The 19,036-nt window shown below is 41.9% G+C and overlaps 1 protein-coding gene across 1 annotated transcript; it reads right to left on the bottom strand.

Annotated features, from left to right (window-relative positions):
* Positions 1 to 12,863: 12,863 nt before the first annotated feature.
* On the bottom strand, positions 12,864 to 16,400 carry SLC25A53 (solute carrier family 25 member 53). Its single transcript, XM_088478219.1, has 2 exons — positions 16,186 to 16,400; positions 12,864 to 14,258 (listed from the first exon to the last, which is right to left on the bottom strand). Exon 2 carries the CDS (start codon positions 14,105 to 14,107, stop codon positions 13,262 to 13,264), a length of 846 nt encoding a protein of 281 aa, XP_088334345.1. The 5' UTR covers positions 14,108 to 14,258; positions 16,186 to 16,400; the 3' UTR covers positions 12,864 to 13,261.
* Positions 16,401 to 19,036: the final 2,636 nt, after the last annotated feature.

Raw genomic sequence — 19,036 nt, 5'->3', positions numbered from 1 at the left:
GCTCTCTAAACCTGGATGCTAGTCTGCTTGCTTTGCTGTTGACAGAGGTTTCTACTTGATGCCGGTATCTGGGTCCAGAGCACGTGCATATGTAACAACTGTACCTTGGGTCTGTATGATTTATTTGCGCTAATTGTATTTAGATCACAGCATGTAACCATATGTTTTTATATTAAATAATAACTTTTTGTGCTTTGGAACCACACTGAAAGTCTGAAAGCATTTATTTCTTGTGTGACTCATAACGCTAAATAGCGACAATTGAAGAAGGTATAGGTAGGAATCGATAGGTAGGAATCGATAATATATATATATATATATATATATATATATATATATGTGTGTTTATTAAATACAATAAGAAAATTAAAAAAAAAACATTAACAGGACCAAAAATAAATAAAAAAAACATACAACTAGAATCTCATTAAGAAGATCAAAGCTGCAATTAAAAATCCATTGCATATGAATAACAAGCAAACAGCAGTGGCATATCGATTGCTTAGATGAGTACCATTTATTTTAGCAAATGTCCTGCATATGGGTTCGATGGTTTGCGAGGTGACCGATGCTTCCGCTAACTTGCGGACTGCTCAGCTCGTACGTAAAGAGAGGTGGGTAGATTTTAATTTTGCTGGGTGTGTGTAACTTTTTGTTGTGATTTCCGTGCATATGCACGATTGACATGTATACGCACGCACCTGCAAATGGGTCCGAATCAGGCCCACAGTTCAAAGACAACATTCAAACCTCCTGGATGGAGGGTTTTTAATTTAGAAATCCATTTTGTTTCTTTTCTTGACATTTGTTCTATGTACAGAAAAAAGGGATTTGCCCCCAGCACACTGTAGCAAAATCAAAAATACTTAAATCCTACATGATAATAGAGATTCAGAGGTATTAGTTACATACATTTGCAAATATATGAATAAGCACCTAGTCAATCGTCAAGGCTCCTCTATACTGGCATCCCTAACATTAAGGGGTTCACATCCGAGAAGCAAGGCACCCCAAAAAATTCCAGCCAAGGACCATCCCCAGGGCATCACACGTAGAGAGGAAAAAGGGTGATAGTGAAGTGTAAAGGCTAGATGTTTAAGGATAAATCACTAAGTGTTAATGAAATGTGAAAGAATTAAAATGAAATAAATAATATACAATCAATTAGAGAAGTGATAAAAATATTCTATGTGAATTAAGTGGTGATGCCATGAGAAAGGTCCAGCCAGAACAACCCCGGGGCCCCACTCCCAAACACTCACCCCAAAATCATTATTGATACATAATAGTAGCACCCACTCTGGGTCATATAATTACAAATTAGTGTACTGCATGATAACAGCACATGTATGAGCTGAGAGCTAACTTACCTTGGAGGTACCCCAAAAAACCTCCACATGCCACTATAAGGATCAGCACCTCCTCCTAATTCTGACTCCCTTTATGCCTCTCCAGACTGCAAACAAAAAATATGGTAGTTGCTCAAATCAGCTTAATGACATACCACAGGTGCTTGTAAAGGGCTGGGTTTACACTGAGCACAGAAAAAAGGGATTTGCCCCCCAGCACACTGTAGCAAAATCAAAAATACTTAAATCCTACATGACAATAGAGATTCAGAGGCATTCGTTTTTATTTTTTTCATTTTTTATTTGTTCTATGTAGTCTCCTCCTTTCTAGTTTGGTTCTACTTTTTCTATGGCCATGAATTTGAGCCCTGTGGGATTTCTTTTGTGATGTGAAAAAAAAATTTATCGAAAGCACTATGCACTTGTAATCCCTTTCTTATATTATAAATATGTTCCCTAACACGTGTTTCTAGTTTTCTTTTTGTACCTCCCACATATTGAAGGCCACAAATACATTGCAGCAAATAGATCACTCCTTCAGTGTTGCAGGTCAGATGCTTTATCACTGTATATTCTCTAGTGGTTACTTCTGATTGGAAGTTTTTCATTGCCTTGGTAGTTACTGTATCCAGGTTTTTACATCCCTTACCGTTATTGCAATAATAGAATCTTTTGTTGCATCTATTTTCACCACTTCTCTCAATTGGTATATAGCTTGATATTAGTGTGGTTTGTAGGGTTTGTGCCCTCCTGCATACCATGGTTGGCTAATTCAAGAAGGGGATCAGTTCTTAAAATGTACTAGTGATTTTTAAGGATTCTCTCAAACCCTTTAGTGTTACTATTATATTTAGTGATGAATAGAATGTTTGTGGTTTTATCACTTTTTATTTCCTTATATTTGATCAAATCCTCCCTATTTTTCTTCTTAGTTGTCACAAGACTCTTCTCAATGAGTTTTTTTTGTAGCTTATTTCTTCAAATCATCATTTCAAGTTTTCACTCTGTACTGCAAAATCAATTTCCCTGGAACAATTCCTCCTAAGTCATTGGAATCGTCCCCCTAATATGTTGTTGAATTATTGAGGGTAATGGTTGCTGGATGCCAATAAATAATTTTTACAATCCACGTATTTGATGTACGTTTTCATTTCAATCCTACCTCGATCTTTAAATATGTCAAGATCTAGAAAGTTAATCCTTTCTTTATTGTTAGTCAAGGTAAATTCTAGTTTGAGATCATTTCAGTTGATATGTAAAAGGAACTTTCTCAAATCATCTTTCCTTCCATCCCAAATGAGTAGCACATCATCTATATATCTAATCCAAAAATGTTAATTTATTGTATAGGGATTATTGCTCCAGATAAGATCATCTTCCCATTTTAACACAAACAAGTGTGCATAACTCGGAGCAAAGCAAATTGTGTTCCAATATGTATTCAATACTGCTTATGATGATGTTTACTTGGCTGTTGGGAAGGTCCGATTGGTGGCACAGGTAATGGTGTGTATGGGCGCATTCATCTGCATGTCTAATACACATGTATAGTGACTTGACGTCACAAGCAAAAACATTTCTTTCCATCGTATATTGGCTAGCAGTTGTAATACTGCTGTGGTGTCTTTTATAAAACTTTTTTGTTGCACCACCAGAGGCTGGAGAAAAAAGTCCACATAACCTGAGAGATTTGACGTGATTGAATCTACTCCAGACACTATCGGGCGTCCCAGGGGATTCCTCAGGTCTTTATGTATTTTTGGGATTTGATAGAATACTGGGATCCTTGGAGATGTTTTATTCAGGAAAACAAATTCTGCTCTAGTTAAAATGCCTATATGGTATCCCTCTTCTAAGTGTTCTGTAAGTTATTTTTAGACTGTCTCTGTGGGAACTGTTTCCAATCTTTTGTAAGTGGTCTCATCCGAAAGGAGTCTTTCTGTTTCGGCTTTGTAATCAGTAGCGTTCATTATGATCAGGCCTCCACCCTTATCTGCTATTTTTATTACAATATCCTTGTTGTTCTTCAATTCATCAAGGACCTTCTTTTCTTCGCTTGTGAGGTTCATCTTCATTTTTGATTTTTCTGGTAGTTTTTCTATGTCTTTCTGGAAAGTTTCCATAACTGCTGCACCTTTCCTGTGATAGGGATTGAAAGTGTGTGTGTGTGTGTGTGCGTGCGTGCGTGCGTGCGTGCGTGCGTGCGTGTGTGTGTGTGTGTGTGTGTAGATCTGATTCCCACTTCTTTGGTTCAACACACCATTCCTTACATCTGGGTCCTTGACATAATATTTCTTCAAGCATAATTTGTGTACAAAATTGTGAAGATCAATGTACATCTCAAATTTATTGGGTAACGACTGGGGTGTGAATTTTAAACCTTTGCTAAGAAGGCTCAATGAGTGTGTGGTGTGGCTGAATTAAGATTGAAAATGCCTTCTGGTTTTGTCATTTCAATCTCCTTATTTTTATTTTTCCTTGTCTGTTCACCTCCTGTTTTCCCTCTATTAGTAAGTTTATTTTTATTTTTTCTTTATTTGGGGTGAGTGGGATATGTGCTCCTTTTTTCTCCCCTCTAGAAACTATAAAAAATATTCCTCTGAATCTGTTGTTCTGGTTCTTTTTTTGTTGGTTGTTGATTCTTCTCTTTCTTTGTGCTATAACATTATATACCTATGGTACATTTCCTAGGAATCAAGTTGCTGTTCTTTAACTTGTTTTATATTCTAACTTGGTTTTTTTGCCTCCACTAATTTTTTTTATACTTTTAGAAGTAGGTTTTAAGAGTTTAAAATAATAATAATAATAATATATATATATATATATATATATTTCATATTGTATTTTTGATGACTGCCATTTCACTCACTACCCAATTTCTCACACACATCTTTTTACACCATGTAATATACCACATATATACATTCTATCAATCATTTTTTTCCACCACTTTGCCACATACTGTTATATGTTCATATTAATGGCCTGATTCAGGTTGGCTTGCAATGCTGCGTTCGCACGCAGGCGGATGATGTTTGCAATCTGATTTCGCATACTTGCACATTATAACGAATGTGAAAAGAGGGTAAGGAAGCAACATTATGTAGTGCTGGGCATCTGCGTCTTGTGCTGCAATGGCAATGCGAATGCATTCATTAGCATATGTTTGCAGCTGCAATGTACGTGCAAACACAGCATTGCGATCAAACCTGAATCAGGCCCTAAACACACAGCGCTTTCCTATTACCTATATTTTTCAATTCCTATTATTTATAAGAAGGAAGGAAGCATCTCCAAACATTAAAGGTGCGCTATTATTATTTCAATTTACGTTTTTATTTGTGAATGTTTGAAGCTAGGTGGTATAAGGCAGCAGTTGTGAAGGTTTTAGTCTGGATTTCATTTTATGCCACACTGTATGGGTAAGTAAATTAGTTGAGTGACTTCATAGTGGTTTGACTACTGCACGGCTGGTTGAGGGTCAATCCAGGGCCGGCCCTAGGCATTAAAGGCAAATGCCTAAAGGAACTGGAATGCCTAAGGGCATCCCAAGCCTAGGGCGAGATGTAATTTTTTTTTTCTCTTTGGACTGCTGGGGTGCGGCAATCCGAGGCAACCAGGAGGAGAGATCAGGAGGCTGCAGCAGCAGGGCAGAGGGCACTCACACAGACTGGAAGTGTTTTTAGTTTCACTTTCACTTTGAGGCTGACTGCAGAGTGCAGAGGAGAAGCCAGACAGCACCCGTGGAGCTGCTGACAGATCCGGCTCCACCACACAGGATAAAAGGTAAGAGCTGGATGAGGGGAGGCAGATACATTTGGGTAGTGGGGGCTGATGGCACTACTATGGGAGGGGGAGACAAAGACATATGGGGAGTAGGGCCTCAGGGAGCTGATGATACTGATATGGGGAGGGGGAGATTAGATATACATATGGGGAGTGGGGGCTGATGGTACTTCTGTAGGAGGGTGAGGCAAAGACATTGGTAGTAGGGACTCAGAGAGCTGATGATACTGCTATGGGGGAGGTGGAGGCAGATATATATGGGGAGTGGGGGCTAATTGCACTGCTGTGGGAGGGAAAGACAAAGACATGGGGAGTAGGGGCTCAGGGAGCTGATGATACTGCTATGGGAAGGGGGAGGCAGATTCATATGGGGAGTGGGGGCTGATGGCACTGCTATGGGAGTGTGAGACAAAGACATGGAGAGTAGGGGCTCAGGAAGCTGATGATACTGCTATGGGGAGGGGGAGGCAGATACATATGGGGAGTGGGGGCTGAGGATACTGCTATGGGGGGGAGGGGGAAGCAGATATATGTGGGGGCTGATGACCTGTTATGGGGGAAGGCAGAGACAAGGGTGTGTGGGAGCTCAGGGCTGAGGACACTGCTATTGGGAGGAGGGCTGAAGGCAGAAACACATGGAGAGTGGGGGCTCCGGGTGCTAATGACACTGCTTTGGGGGAAAAGGGGAGAGATATTGGGAGTGGGGACCAAGGGGTTAGGACACTGCTCATGTGGACTTCATCATCCACATTGATAATAAGGGACCCAGTGTGTGGACTAGTGATGATGATGGTCACCAGGATAGAAGGGAGTAGGAAGTAACAACAAGTTGCAACCATCGGCTACCATTCTACTGAGATGTGCTACAACAACCTACATGGGTGCCCTGTAAACTTATATGGAGCAGGTGGGGTGTGGGGGTATGCCCTTACTGTGAGTGATGGGTGCTGACTGTGCTGTGGTGTGTTGCTGGGCAAGGGGTAATGGTTGCTGTGCTGTGAGGGGTGCTGTGCTGGGAGAGGTGTTGGGGAGGAGTGATGGGGCTGTGCTGAGTGAGGGGTATTATCCTGGGAGAGTGGTGCTGGCTGAGGGGTGCTGTACTGGGAGAGGGTTGCTATGCTGAGAGAGGGGTGTTGGGTGGGTGTTGTGACCTGTGCTGTGTGAGGGGTTCTGGGCAAGGGGTACTCTACTGGGTGAGGGGTGATGTACTATAATCTGTGCTGTGAGGGGTACTGTGCTGGGTGACAGGTGCTGTGAGAGAGATACTGTACTGGGTGATGGATGCTGTGCTGTGAGGTGCTTGGTGTTATAATCTGTGCTGTGGGGGGGTACTGTGCTGGGTGATGGGTGCTTTGTTGGGTGATGGGTGCTGTGCAGTGAGGGAAGAGGAGTGCTGTGAGGGTAGAAATTGCCCTATAGAATGCCTTCTATGGTGGGGGTATCATAAAATTTCCCCTAAAACCTGTCCCTTTTGTCTTTAGTTACAGCAGTGTGCTGAGAGGGGTGCTACGAGGGGAGAACCTGGGATATTCTGCTGGGAGCACCAGAGAAAATCTTGCCTAGGCCAAAAAATTGGCTAGGGCCGGCTCTGGGTCAATCCTACATTGCAGGATCTTCGGCCATCCAAATTGACATTCTTTTGTTGCTCCTCTTCTGGCTTCTCAGGGGTTGGTAGCAGAGGATGAGTAAGAAGTCTTCCTTTTTGGCCTTGCGTTTTCCTTGGCACACTTCAGCGCATTCTGGATTGGGGATCTGTTGGCCATGTGTAAAGTGGAGGAGAGCTCCAGTTTGTCTTTTCGGAGCTAGTCTGCCCCTCAGCTTTGCTTTGAAAGGTTGCCCACTACAAGAAGATTAGCTAGACTTGAGGCAGTGGGTCATTCTGCCTGCCAACTTCAACATTTGTATTAGCTCGATTAGTTTAGCTGGAAGGTGTTTGGCCTCAGGTATGGGAGCCTTGGCTTCTGGACAGGCACTTTACCCCCTTTACTAAAGTGCTGTGTTTCTGATATGGATTCGGATTAACCTGAGTTTGATATGCATTTGTTCTTCAATGGCAAGGCTGTGGTTGATGCTGTCACCGGTTTGCCTGTACTTAGCATTCAGATGTTAGGGCATAGGAGCTCAAATTGCTTTCATGCAGATTGAACCTCTGATTTACTAAAGGCAAAAGTGGGAATCCGTCGTGAATACAGACTTTAGAACACAATTGAACATTGGTTCACCGTTAATGTTTTTACATTAGAAGTATTGAAACCCCATATCTACTAAGCAGCAGGTTTAGAACCTGCCACAAAGTAAACGGCACACTCTCCCAAATAAGAGACTAGCTACATAGAGGCAGGTTTGTATCAACCACTTCACAAATCATTAGGATCTGTGCAGGCTATGATGTTAAAAACTGTTAGAAGATGGGAAAATTGGCAAAAAAAACCTGAATGTATGTCCCTCTCAGTGATAACCAATCCTATGCCTCTTAGCTTAGGCTGTTATGGAAAAATATGAAGGGGGAGTGGAGAAGGCAATATTTTTCAATAACCAGCACTTTGCTGAACCAGCCAGGGATGGTGACGATATAGGGATACATGCATTCCCCTCTCATAATGTCAACCAGCCTTAGACTGGTCAGCCCATAGCTGGAATCCCTAGGGAATTGGGTTTCCTCAAAAAATAGAGCCCCTGCCAAAGGACAGCCAGCCTTTTGCTCTTCTCCGCATCCCCAGGCTGTGTATTATCTTTCATTTAATATTTATTTTAAAGGTGGCAGTGGGCCCTTAATGCCCAGACATGCTGGCATGCGTTGTTCTCCATGTACCATTTTGTCCTGGCACCCTTGCTAGGACCAATAGTCTGCCTGTAATGAACAATATTGATATTACTATTAAAAAATTAATTACCTCCACTCCCAAAGCCCCAGGGTTGGGGAGAACAGCCCTGGACTGGTTGCCTATAGGAATGGAGGAGCATATATTTTGGGGGGACCCCACTTCCCTAGAAGTTACAGCCTTGGACTCACCAAACTAGGACTGGTTGGCATTATGGCAGGGAGAACCTTTAATGTGCGTCTCCCTGCTATAGTGTAACCAGTCCAGTCTGGTTCAGCCTAGTGCTTGTTCTTGAAAAGTAGGAGGATCCCATGACAGTTTTCCTATTATTCAATAACAATTAAAATGATAGTTAAAACCAATGCTTAGTAAATACTGTTACTTTAGACACTAATTGGCTGTCTAAACCCCTCAGTGTTGAATTGAAAGCAAAACCGACACCTTGTAAATTTACCTCCAATTTCTTTGTGGGAAAAAAAACATATAAATACAATTTACTGTAAGTGTGACCTTGTCCTATCTTCAAATGTTAATATTAAATAATGAATCTAAGTACAAAATACACAATAGTACTTGTTATATATATGGGCTCCACACGGACTCTGCCCTCCTGTACAGTATCATTCCCTGGTGCTTGAGTGCTAATGATGACAGTATTAGTAAACTACAATGTGATGTTGGTAGCTGCTTTCTTTGGTTTTATGTCTGTGTTTTAGAAATTTTATTTTTAGACATGATATGAAAAGTTGTATCTGATGTTATTAGAGAGATTTTATAATTTTTATTGAAGTCTAATAGCAAATATATATTTTATAAAAAAAATATGGATGTAAGTGTATGTGACGTATGCCTAATGTAAACTGTGTACAGTCAGAGCCGTAACTAGACTTTTTGGTGCCCTGTGCCAGAAAGAGCATTGGCGCCCCCCTCATTTTTTAAAGGGACATAATGCACCCAAAAAAGTGGAATGGCCTCATGGGGAAGGGCCAGGGAAGAGATAGAAGAGGCCAGGAGATGCTGGCGATGAAATAAGAGGAAGCTACAAGTGAGAATGATAATACACAGAAATTTGAAAGGCCCAAACAGCGCCCCCTTACCTGTGGTGCCCTGTGCGATGGCACCGGCCGCACTACCCTAGCTACGGCCCTGTGTACAGTACATATGATAGTGACAGTGTTAGGAAACTGTGCGACTTTACACACAGTAACCAATGTAGTATGGAACTGGAAATATAAAATACTATCCTATTTTATACTAGCGACTTTTCTTGTGGTAACATGGGGATTGTGACCAGACCTCCCAGCAGTCCTAGCCAGTGGTCAAAGGGAGAGTGTAGCCGCATACCAACTAGCGGCTCCTGCAGTGTGCTAAACATCTACACTCACCAGCTATATTGGACTGTTGGACAGGTAAATCTCTAAAACCATGTTAATAAACAGGTAATTAAACACAGAGGGGGGATTCAATTGTTTTTGTTCGCAGATGATGCACCCGACAGAGCAATTCAATAGCACGTACAGCCATGGGAGCACACATTTCTTCTTGCAGCTCCCCGGGCAGAAATGTGCGAGAAGTTGGCACTTTGGGCACCCAAACAGGGGGACTTTAGATAGGCTTAGTCATTTTACATGACTAAACCCTGTCTATTTGGGCGTGATATGCATGGGCACCCAAAAACAATTGAATATTGCACCCCGATCTCCCGTCTCTTTAGACAGGAGATAGGGTGCGATAAAACAATTGAATTGCACCCAGAGAATCTATTACAGTATATTTGAGCTGACTTTTATGGTCCATTGGATAATAGTAATATCACCAATCACCTTGGTGATAATCTTTGATTCTAGTAATGTTACTTTGTTCTGGACCTTTAAGAATTAGGTGGGGAGATGTACTAAGCCTTGGAGAGTAATAAAGGGGTAGACGTATGAAACAGTGAAAAGAGTGGAGAAGTGAGCCAGTGGAGAAGTTACCCATTGCAACCAATTAGCTTCTACCTATCATTTTATAGAATATACTTGATAAATGCAACTTCAAAGCTGATTGGTTGCCATGGGCAACTTCTCCACTGGCACACTTCACTTCTCCACTCTTTTCACTGCTTCATACATCTACCCCACAATGGAGAGAGATAAAGTACCAACCAATCAGCTCCTAACTGTCACATTACAGGCTGTGTTTGAATATTGACAGGAGCTGATTGGTTGGTACTTTATCTTTTTCCACTTTATGACTTTTAAAGGCTTAGTATATCAACCCCACGGGGGAATGTATCAAACCTTGGAGAGAGATAAAGTGGAGAAAGAAAAGGTATGAACCAATCAGTTTCTAACCGTCATTTTAAAAATGACAGTTAGAAGCTGATTAGTACCTTATCTCTCTCCACTTTATCTCTCCTCACAGTTTTATACATCTCCGCATTACCATCTTGTGTGTGGTCCCAGTGGGTGATTTAGCTTCACACAGAGTAGCTAACATGTTAACAGCTGTGATAGCTATAATATGGTAATGCAGCTGGAGATGTCACGCCTCCTACATGCATTACTGATCCAAGCTGCGTCCTTAGAAGCAGCATCGGAACATCTGCATGTCCATCGGCTGACTAAGTGACCATGGGGTCACTCAAGCCTGCCATCGCAGATGCTCAAAAGAGGCCAGGAAATCTCCATCAGCCGACGGAGATCCTGACCTCTCCACACCCCAACGGCAGTGACACCCCACCGTTTTGGGTATCGGAGGCTGTCACCGCCCCCCCACCCCCTTGCCTGAAAAAAGCAGCAGAATGTCAATCGCTAACAGTCTGCTGCCGAACTCCATACAACATCGCAGATGCATACTGCAAATGCACAGTACAGGTCTGGTGAATGTGCAGATTCCCAACCACAGGGAATCTGCGTTTGGGGCTAATTAAGGCCTCAATTCATATATGGATGCAAGCTATGTCCATATGTTTTTATTGAGGACTGTTAACTGGCAAACTAGTTTTCAAAAAACCATACATAATTTTTTTTTTTGATTGAATTGGCTCAAGAACATTTAATTTAAAAACATATCCAACACGATTTCATTAAAATATATTGGACCAATGATGTTCAGAACATTGTGACCATTGCGACTTTGATTTTCCCACAGTCGTCTCCTCTGAGCAGCCGCTCAGTACATACTGGGGGGGGGGTTATTCACATTTCTCCAACGGCTGCTTCATGGGCATTTCTAGAGAGGAGGGGGGCCCGTGTGCAGTCTCCAACATGGGTCCCCTCCTCTCTGTCCGGCAGCCGGCTGCACGCTGAGCGGTGCGCGGCCAGCACCGCACTTATAGACGCTGGGCACTAGAGTGTGCCCAGAGTCTATAGCGCATGCACAGGTCACCGGAAAAATTGCAGTGGCGCCCATTTTCCCTGTACTGTGCATGTTCAAACGATGGGAAAATGGCTGCGGTGGGCATTTACCAGCCGTTTTTACAGGCGCAGACACCAGAGCCAACGTGGGACTCCGGTGAGGTAAGTTGTATGGGTGCAGGGTGTGCGGTGCTGGCCCCACTGGACCCAGGGGCCCGTGTGCCCCGCACACCCTGCACCCATTATAAATACACCCCTGGGCTGCTTCTCTCTGCAGCCGCCGGGTGGGGGGTCCCGTCATGCTGACCAATCAGCATGGATTGGCAGCACGGCAGACAATGGGGTAGGCCAAAGATCCCTCTGCTAATGTTGGCTGCTGGAAGATTATCTTTCAACAGCCGCCCACTGTGCGTTATTGACAAGTTGCATTGTTTGCAATATGTCCGTTAACGCACAGCCTGGTGTGGTAATAAATGATGCGACCACACCAGGCAAGTGGTTAACTTATTTCAGCTGATTAATTATATTTAGTGTCATGCAGTTTAATACGCAGGTCCAATGTGAATATATGTGGTTGTCGATGGGCCTGATTCAGCATGCATCGCAGCTACATAATCGCACGCAATTAATTAACGAAAATATGCTAATGTCTGCCACCGCTCAGCCAGCATAGATATGCACACTACTGCCTTCTCATATCCATAATAACTCGCAGTCCTGCATATACATCGACCCCTCACGCACAATTACAGCAGGTATAACCTGTCTCCTTGCACGCAGTGAGTACTCAAGCTGCGTAGGCAATTGCAGTGGCTAGTTTATGCACGCCCATGCAACAGCGTTCAAATGGACAGGCATGCCTGCGTTTCTGCAACCACTCCCCCGTCACCACCCCCAAGCATGGCCTGTCACTCACTCTGCGATGGATTCCACAGTGTGTCCGTAATTGCAGTGCGATCGCCGCACATGCGCAGTGTGTTGCATGCGCAGTATGCATCAATAGCCAGATCTGCATACGCAGTTGCAATTGCGATCCATGTTGAATCAGGCCCTATGTGCTAATATATTTTATTGCTAAATTTGTGTGTTTGGTTTATAACACTACTTTTTAATAAAATATATATGTTTTGAATTATTAGCACTTGATTAATATCTGCACTCCATTGGGGCTTACATTAATCTCCATTATTTTTATTTTAAAGATATTTGGAATGTTTGTTTGTTTTTTTGCTCAGTTTGTAAATCTACAAATGTTGCACAAAGTGCCTGGTCAGACATACCATCAAAGGGTGGAATATGGAAATGATATGTTCCAATGTATGCACTTATAGAAGTGGAAAAGTAGGAGCATTTGTGCATGGAAAATACACTGTGACATGCAATATTTTTATGTATTTTGTCTTATGTAAGCACACAAACATATTTCTGATAAATGGATTTATCCTATGGCATATGTGCTAGAATACAATGAAAATAACATTTTACTTTTCATGACAGCTTCATAAATTACCATTGTTCACATACATATATATCAATTCTATAAATAAAGTCATGTATTTACTTGTTTTTTTATTAATGCTACTCATACTTTCCAACTCTCCCTGATTGTCAGGGAGACTCCCTGAAATAGTAGTAATGTCCCTGGCTCCCTGAAGAGTCCAGCAATATCCCTGATTGCACCTTACCCCCATTATGTAGTTGGTATATACTTAAATATAATCAGTGCCATTTCCCTGCATTGGTTATAAGGCACAATGATCCCATGGCTACATGCATTTTCACGTAAGGTTTCCTTTGGACACTTATATGATACTCCTTGTAAAACACAATACATGAGCGAGCCCAAAAGTATCAGTGTGTTTTCATCATCAAGTAGATCTTACTAACTGCTCTGGGGCTCATTTACATTTGGATTTAAGTAAATTTCCCTGAAATTATTTTTCAAAAGTAGGCAAGTATGTGTGCATTATCTGCTCAGTGTATCATGAATAGAATTTGTCACACCCCAAGTTAGACAAGACCGTAGGACAATGAGAGATGTTCCACGGTACAGCAGTGAGATTCTTCCCCCACTTTTTCTCCAAACATCCACTGCCACTTTCCTTACACGAGGCAGTCCATGTCCCACCTCTGCCTGCATATTTACTACAAGAACACTCAGTGGATAAAGCACCAACGAGGTAAAGGCACCATTGATAGCTCCAGAGCCTAGAGAGGGTGCCCAGACTGGAAGTCCTTGAATGTTCAACATATCTCTCATTGGCTCTTTACAGGAAAGAAAAATAGCACTTCCCAACATATTTCTGACTAGTATTATAGAAAAGCCTCTGTAAACTCCAATTGTTATATATTGTCTTTTGCTGTAGGTTTGGAACTCTTGCAAGATGGAGCTGGCACTTGGAAATCTGGCATTGTTACGACCATCCTGCAGAATGTTCTGTATCCTTTCAAATGGTACAAGAAGGGTGGCTTCTATTGCCCCGGATACAAATCCAGAAAGAACACAAGATCCAATTCCTGTTGTACCGCCCCGAGAAAAAAAATGTTGGAAGCTCCCTTGGATGCCAAAAAGCAAAGTTCCTTGTACAGTTTTTGACATGAGAGGGGGTACTAGGCCACGGTAGAGATGTTTAATACCTTCTCTGCTTAACTGAAGTGTGGCATCCTGAATGGTCAATGTGTGAAGTTGCTGTCGAAAAATTGTCTTGTAAATGGGAAAGGTCAAAACTGTGGACATAAAGGTGGAGGTTGCGCCCACTAAATAACCACGACCACTCCAACAACGCCATCTTGAAGTATCTCTATTTTCCATATTCTCAGCTCTTTGAATGTAGAAATATTTCTGAAACCAGAATCTGAGGAACCTTTGAAAGTTTTTATACAAAGAAATTGCAATCTTTAGTGTAGACAATCAGCATGGTCCATTGTTGACTTCTCCAATGAGCAATTTGATTTTAATCGAACTGCAAAAAAAAAAAACAGTTCATAACTATATTAAACAAAAGGTAAAATTTTTATTTTCATTCAAGTTTTTTTTTAAAATAATTGCATTATAATGTACATTTTGGGGTTTATTTACTAAGTGGCAGCTTGTAAAGCCCAGTGCTTCCAAACATGTTTATGCCCAAAATTAAAAAGGGCAATGATTTTACTAGCAAAACATGGCTAGTAAAAGCATTGCTGTTTTATATTTCAGCCATAAACTAGATCGCAAGCACCGAATATTAGAACCTGATGCTTAGTAAATAAACCCCTTCATGTCTGAAAATTCCTTCCTATGGATTTTTTGGTAATACTCAAAGCTTCTGCTAAACAAATCTATATATTCCTGTGCATTTCAAAATACAAATTGTATCCTCAGACTCCACTTTGCATATTTAGCCTGCAGAGGGTTCACCCGGAACCCTCCCCCGCAATGGCGGCCGCGCATGTGCAGTTAGCAGTACTGCGCGTGCACAGTAGCCCCGGCAGCACTCCGGGTGCATTGCAGGGACGGGCGCCTTTCGGAGTCCCTGTCCCTGCGGGCGCTGGTTAATATATTCCATCTCTATGATCGCATCTTGCAATGGGCAGTAATATGCCCAGATTGCATTGCAAGTAGGATCATTAATAAATGAACCATAACAGTGCATTCTTCCACAACTTTACATTTCATGTTATGTAATAATGATATACAGAGCATACCTTCATAAAATATATACCTTCACTGAAATTATTATATTTCGATACAAATTTATGGTCAATAAACATATGATAGAAATAGCAAAATGGTAGCAATATATGGCTAAGCTTTTTAGGAATAAAACTAAACAAACGAATCCTAAAAATCTAAATCAGGCGCAATCCTAAATGAAAACAAATAAATATCACAGGTGTTTTTCCTAATAGCAGCTCCCAATAAGTATTCTGGAGATACTAAAAAAATGAATAATATTAAAGGACCATAAAGGCACATAGGGAGCGCTTGACAGGGGCGTATCTGTAATGGGTGCAGGGTGTGCGGGGCACACGGGCCCCTGGGTCCGGGGGGGCCCCGCACCGCACACCCTGCACCCATAGCATACTTACCTCTCCAGAGTCCCACGTCGGAGAGGGGATCCGGCACTCTAAAAATTACCGCTCCATTTTGCCATCGTTTGCACATGCGCAGTATAGGGAAAATGGCCACCGCGGCCATTTACCCGGTGACCTGTGCATACGCTATAGACTCTGGGTGCACTCTAGTGCCCAGAGTCTATAACTCCAGCGCTGGCCGCGCACAGCTCAGTGCGCTGCCGGCCGCCAGACAGAGAGGAGGGGGAACGTGACGGAGACTGCACATGGGCCCCCTCCTCTCTAGAAATGCCTCTTGCGCTTGACCATTTATTTTATATAATTATTTAGACAAAAATATCACATAAGGTTTATAAAAAACATACATATAATAAAGGCTGAAAATTCAATACATGGAGAATAAAGTGTGAATGGCCAAATATTCTCTCTGTACAGCGCTGCAGAATATGTGTGCGTCATATAAATAACTGGTAATAAATACATACATATAAATAATCTCCAGCATTAGCAAGAAATAATACACATATAAAATACTTGCAAGGAACAATAGGATTAAAAAAGAGAAGGAGAAAGAAACAAATGCTGCTGAGCTATGAATATAAATAAATAAAAAAATTGTAGAGATAAGTTTAAGGGATCATAGTAATTACAATGTGTTGATTGGTAGTGAAGAAATATAAGTTATCGCTATCATTAAGGCTATGGGGTACTTTAGGTCTATCTCTGTATTTCTGCAAATCTCTGCACTAATCAGGTTTATTAAGAGAAACCAGCAGCATAAACATTAAAAATCACATTTCTACTGTATTATGTAATCCATTAATGATGTATATTCACCTTACAGCAATGAACATCCTGCCTCAGCCCGTCAAATACATCTGCTTACTAACAGCTTTTATTCTAAGGAAGCTACACCCTTTGTCTCAGCTTGATTGGAGGAGTTTCTCAACATCATTTCCTCTATAGCATCCTTTTGTTCTGAAATGTACCACTGTCAGAACGCAGGCAGATTCATTCAGCAAATTATAACAGGCATAATAACATTTCAAGTCATGTATTCCATACACAGCAGTCGTAAAAGGCAGGATGATTCTTTCTTGTAGAATTAAACACAGCAGACGGATCTACAGCAGCCTAGGATTGTGGGTAAAAGCATTTTTTCTCTAGAGAGTAGACAAAGATTTTCTCAGGCTGCAGTTCTGCCTGTTATGAGACTAGCACTGTGTACCATGCCCCTGATATACCAAATCCATGAATATTCACTGGTTATTATTTCCCAATTGACTGAAGCATATTAAGAAATAAAGGTGATAAGATAACACATTGACTGACTGAATCTGAAGCAAAAGATACCAACTAGAATTATTCTGTTAGGATGTGTAACAATATATAACATTTAATAGCAGTTAAATTTGGTAAGTAGTTTCAACAATTATAAATCTAAATGGAAAAATCAACATCAATAATCTACAATGTCTAATAAAAGCACATAGGCCCTGATTCAGACCCACTCGCAATTGGGCGTACGTACGTTCGGCGTACGCAAAAAAATATTTAAATTCAAGCACTCGCTCGTATTTTCGTACGCAGCTAAAAATCCGCCCCAAACTCAGCCGACCCCTCCTCTAACTAACGAGCGTGCCAAATAGCGAGCGTACATCCCCGAAATGGCTTGAAGGGAACGCACGCACAAGTACAAACCGGAAGTGGGACTGTCAGATTCCGATTACCTGCTCGTTTTTTCTGCCTACCTCCCTCAATCGTATCATGCCAATCAATGTATCAATTAGCTTAATTGTTTTTTTTTTTTCAACACAATGCAATAAACTTTAATCTTGTCCGTGTTTGTGTTTACTCGCAGAATACGTACGGCTGAAACCTTCGCTTTTATTGTTCAAAAGACATGTTAGCCCCAATTAAACAATTGTTCTATTTGTTTGTATCCCCACAAATTTTCTGTGGTTCATTTCTTTATTGAAATTTGCTTACGCATGTCACTGCATCAAGCCTATCATAACTCTCAAGAGATTTGTGGCCCTGTCGAACACATGACTCATACACTAACCAATAGAATTTGTCCTGTTAATTTCCCAAATACATTAGCCAATCAAATTTGTTTTGGGTGCTTTATTAAAAATATTTTTCTAAAAAAACACCATTGCCATCATGAGATCCGCCGCATTCACCAGGCGCGAACTGCTGGTGCTGACGGAGGTGATGGACAGGCGGATCACCAGTCAGCCTCCACCCATCTCAAATAGCCGAAAACGTTCCGCATATGCGGAGGTACGTCGCCGCCTGCGCTCCTTCGGCTCACGCCAACATATTGGCCAGCTGGAGCGCAGGTGGTCGGACCTGCACCGGCGTACGCCCCGCTTGCTGGCATGCTTTCACATGCAGATCGCGGAAAGTAAGTTTTATGGACTGTGGTTTTCAAGTTTATCTTGTGGGCCCTAACTGCGTGTGCATGTTTTCATGTCTGTCCTATTTAGTCATTGTAGTCATATCTGCATGTGCATGTTTTCATGTCTGTCCTATTTAGTCATTGTAGTCATATCTGCATGTGCATGTTTTCATGTCTGTCCTATTTAGTCATTGTAGTCATATCTGCATGTGCATGTTTTCATGTCTGTCCTATTTAGTCATTGTACATTTTTTTTATTTTTTTTATTTTATTTTGGATTCCTGTTGAAACTAACCACAATATTTTTTTCATTTTTTAGGGGAACAGCAAAGACTACGGCGTCATCGCCAGACAAGACGCCGGTCCCGGCCCCTCTCTCCAACCCCCAATTCCTCAATTACCCCCTCCTCCCCAGACCCTGTGGCCGAGATTTCAGGTCTACTTCCCCTTCAGCCCAATTCCCCCTCTCCTCCATCCGTCCCTCCTCCAAATACCCCCTCCCAGGATTCTTCAAACACCCTGCCCCTAGGTTTGGGGAATGTAGCCCCCTCCGAGGTGGTCCAGGGAGTGGCTTCTGGCTCTGGCGTTTTGCCGAACGATATGTTTTTTAATTTTATTTTGGGCACCACAAACTGTGTTTGTAATCATGTGTCGTCCCCATTTTTGTTGGCTTTCTGTTGCCTTAGGGTATTTTTGGGGGTTGTCTTTACCTGTTCCTGCTGATTTCACCATACACATATCACACCTGTGTGCATTTTTTTAGGGCCCTTGTATTTTTGGCCTAGGACATTTTGGGGTGCTGGGTTTTATCCGTGTAATGTTTTTTTTGGCCACAAGCTTTTAAGTTTTGGTTTGCTTGTTTTGTGTTTTTTTTAGAATGTTGCTTCATTATAGATTTATTAATCTCCAAACTTTTGTCACCCACAGAGGAACAGAGGCGTCGGGCAGAAATCTGTCAGTGTGTGGCCCGTATGTGGGAGCAGGTCACCGGGCTTCTGCAGGGCCTTGACCATCTGTTGGTCCTCCTTAGGAATTAGTTTTTTTTTTTTTTTTCTAATTGTTTCCTAATAAATCAGTTTTAAGTCAAGCTCGGTCTCATGCGTTTTTAGTAAATCCAAGATTCTTTACACTGACATAAGTAGACTCTTCAAGCAAGGATTGCCACAGAATCTCACTACAGATTGTGTGTTGTATTTTGAATGCAAACAGGCACAAGAAACCCCTCCCAGTACCAATGTCATTTTCCTTTTTTGGGGTGGACAACATGATAGTTTACAACATTTT

This window comes from Taudactylus pleione, unplaced genomic scaffold, assembly GCF_031769625.1.
Source record: "Taudactylus pleione unplaced genomic scaffold, aTauple2 ptg000211l, whole genome shotgun sequence".
Taxonomy (NCBI): Eukaryota; Metazoa; Chordata; class Amphibia; order Anura; family Myobatrachidae; genus Taudactylus; species Taudactylus pleione.
The sequence above is the reverse complement of the archived record's forward strand: the minus strand, read 5'-3'. Positions and strand labels throughout refer to the sequence as shown.

What these genes read in the sequence shown, in the direction of transcription:
- SLC25A53 (XM_088478219.1), bottom strand. Translation starts at nt 14,107, where the DNA reads ATGGAAAATAGAGATACTTCAAGATGGCGTTGTTGGAGTGGTCGTGGT.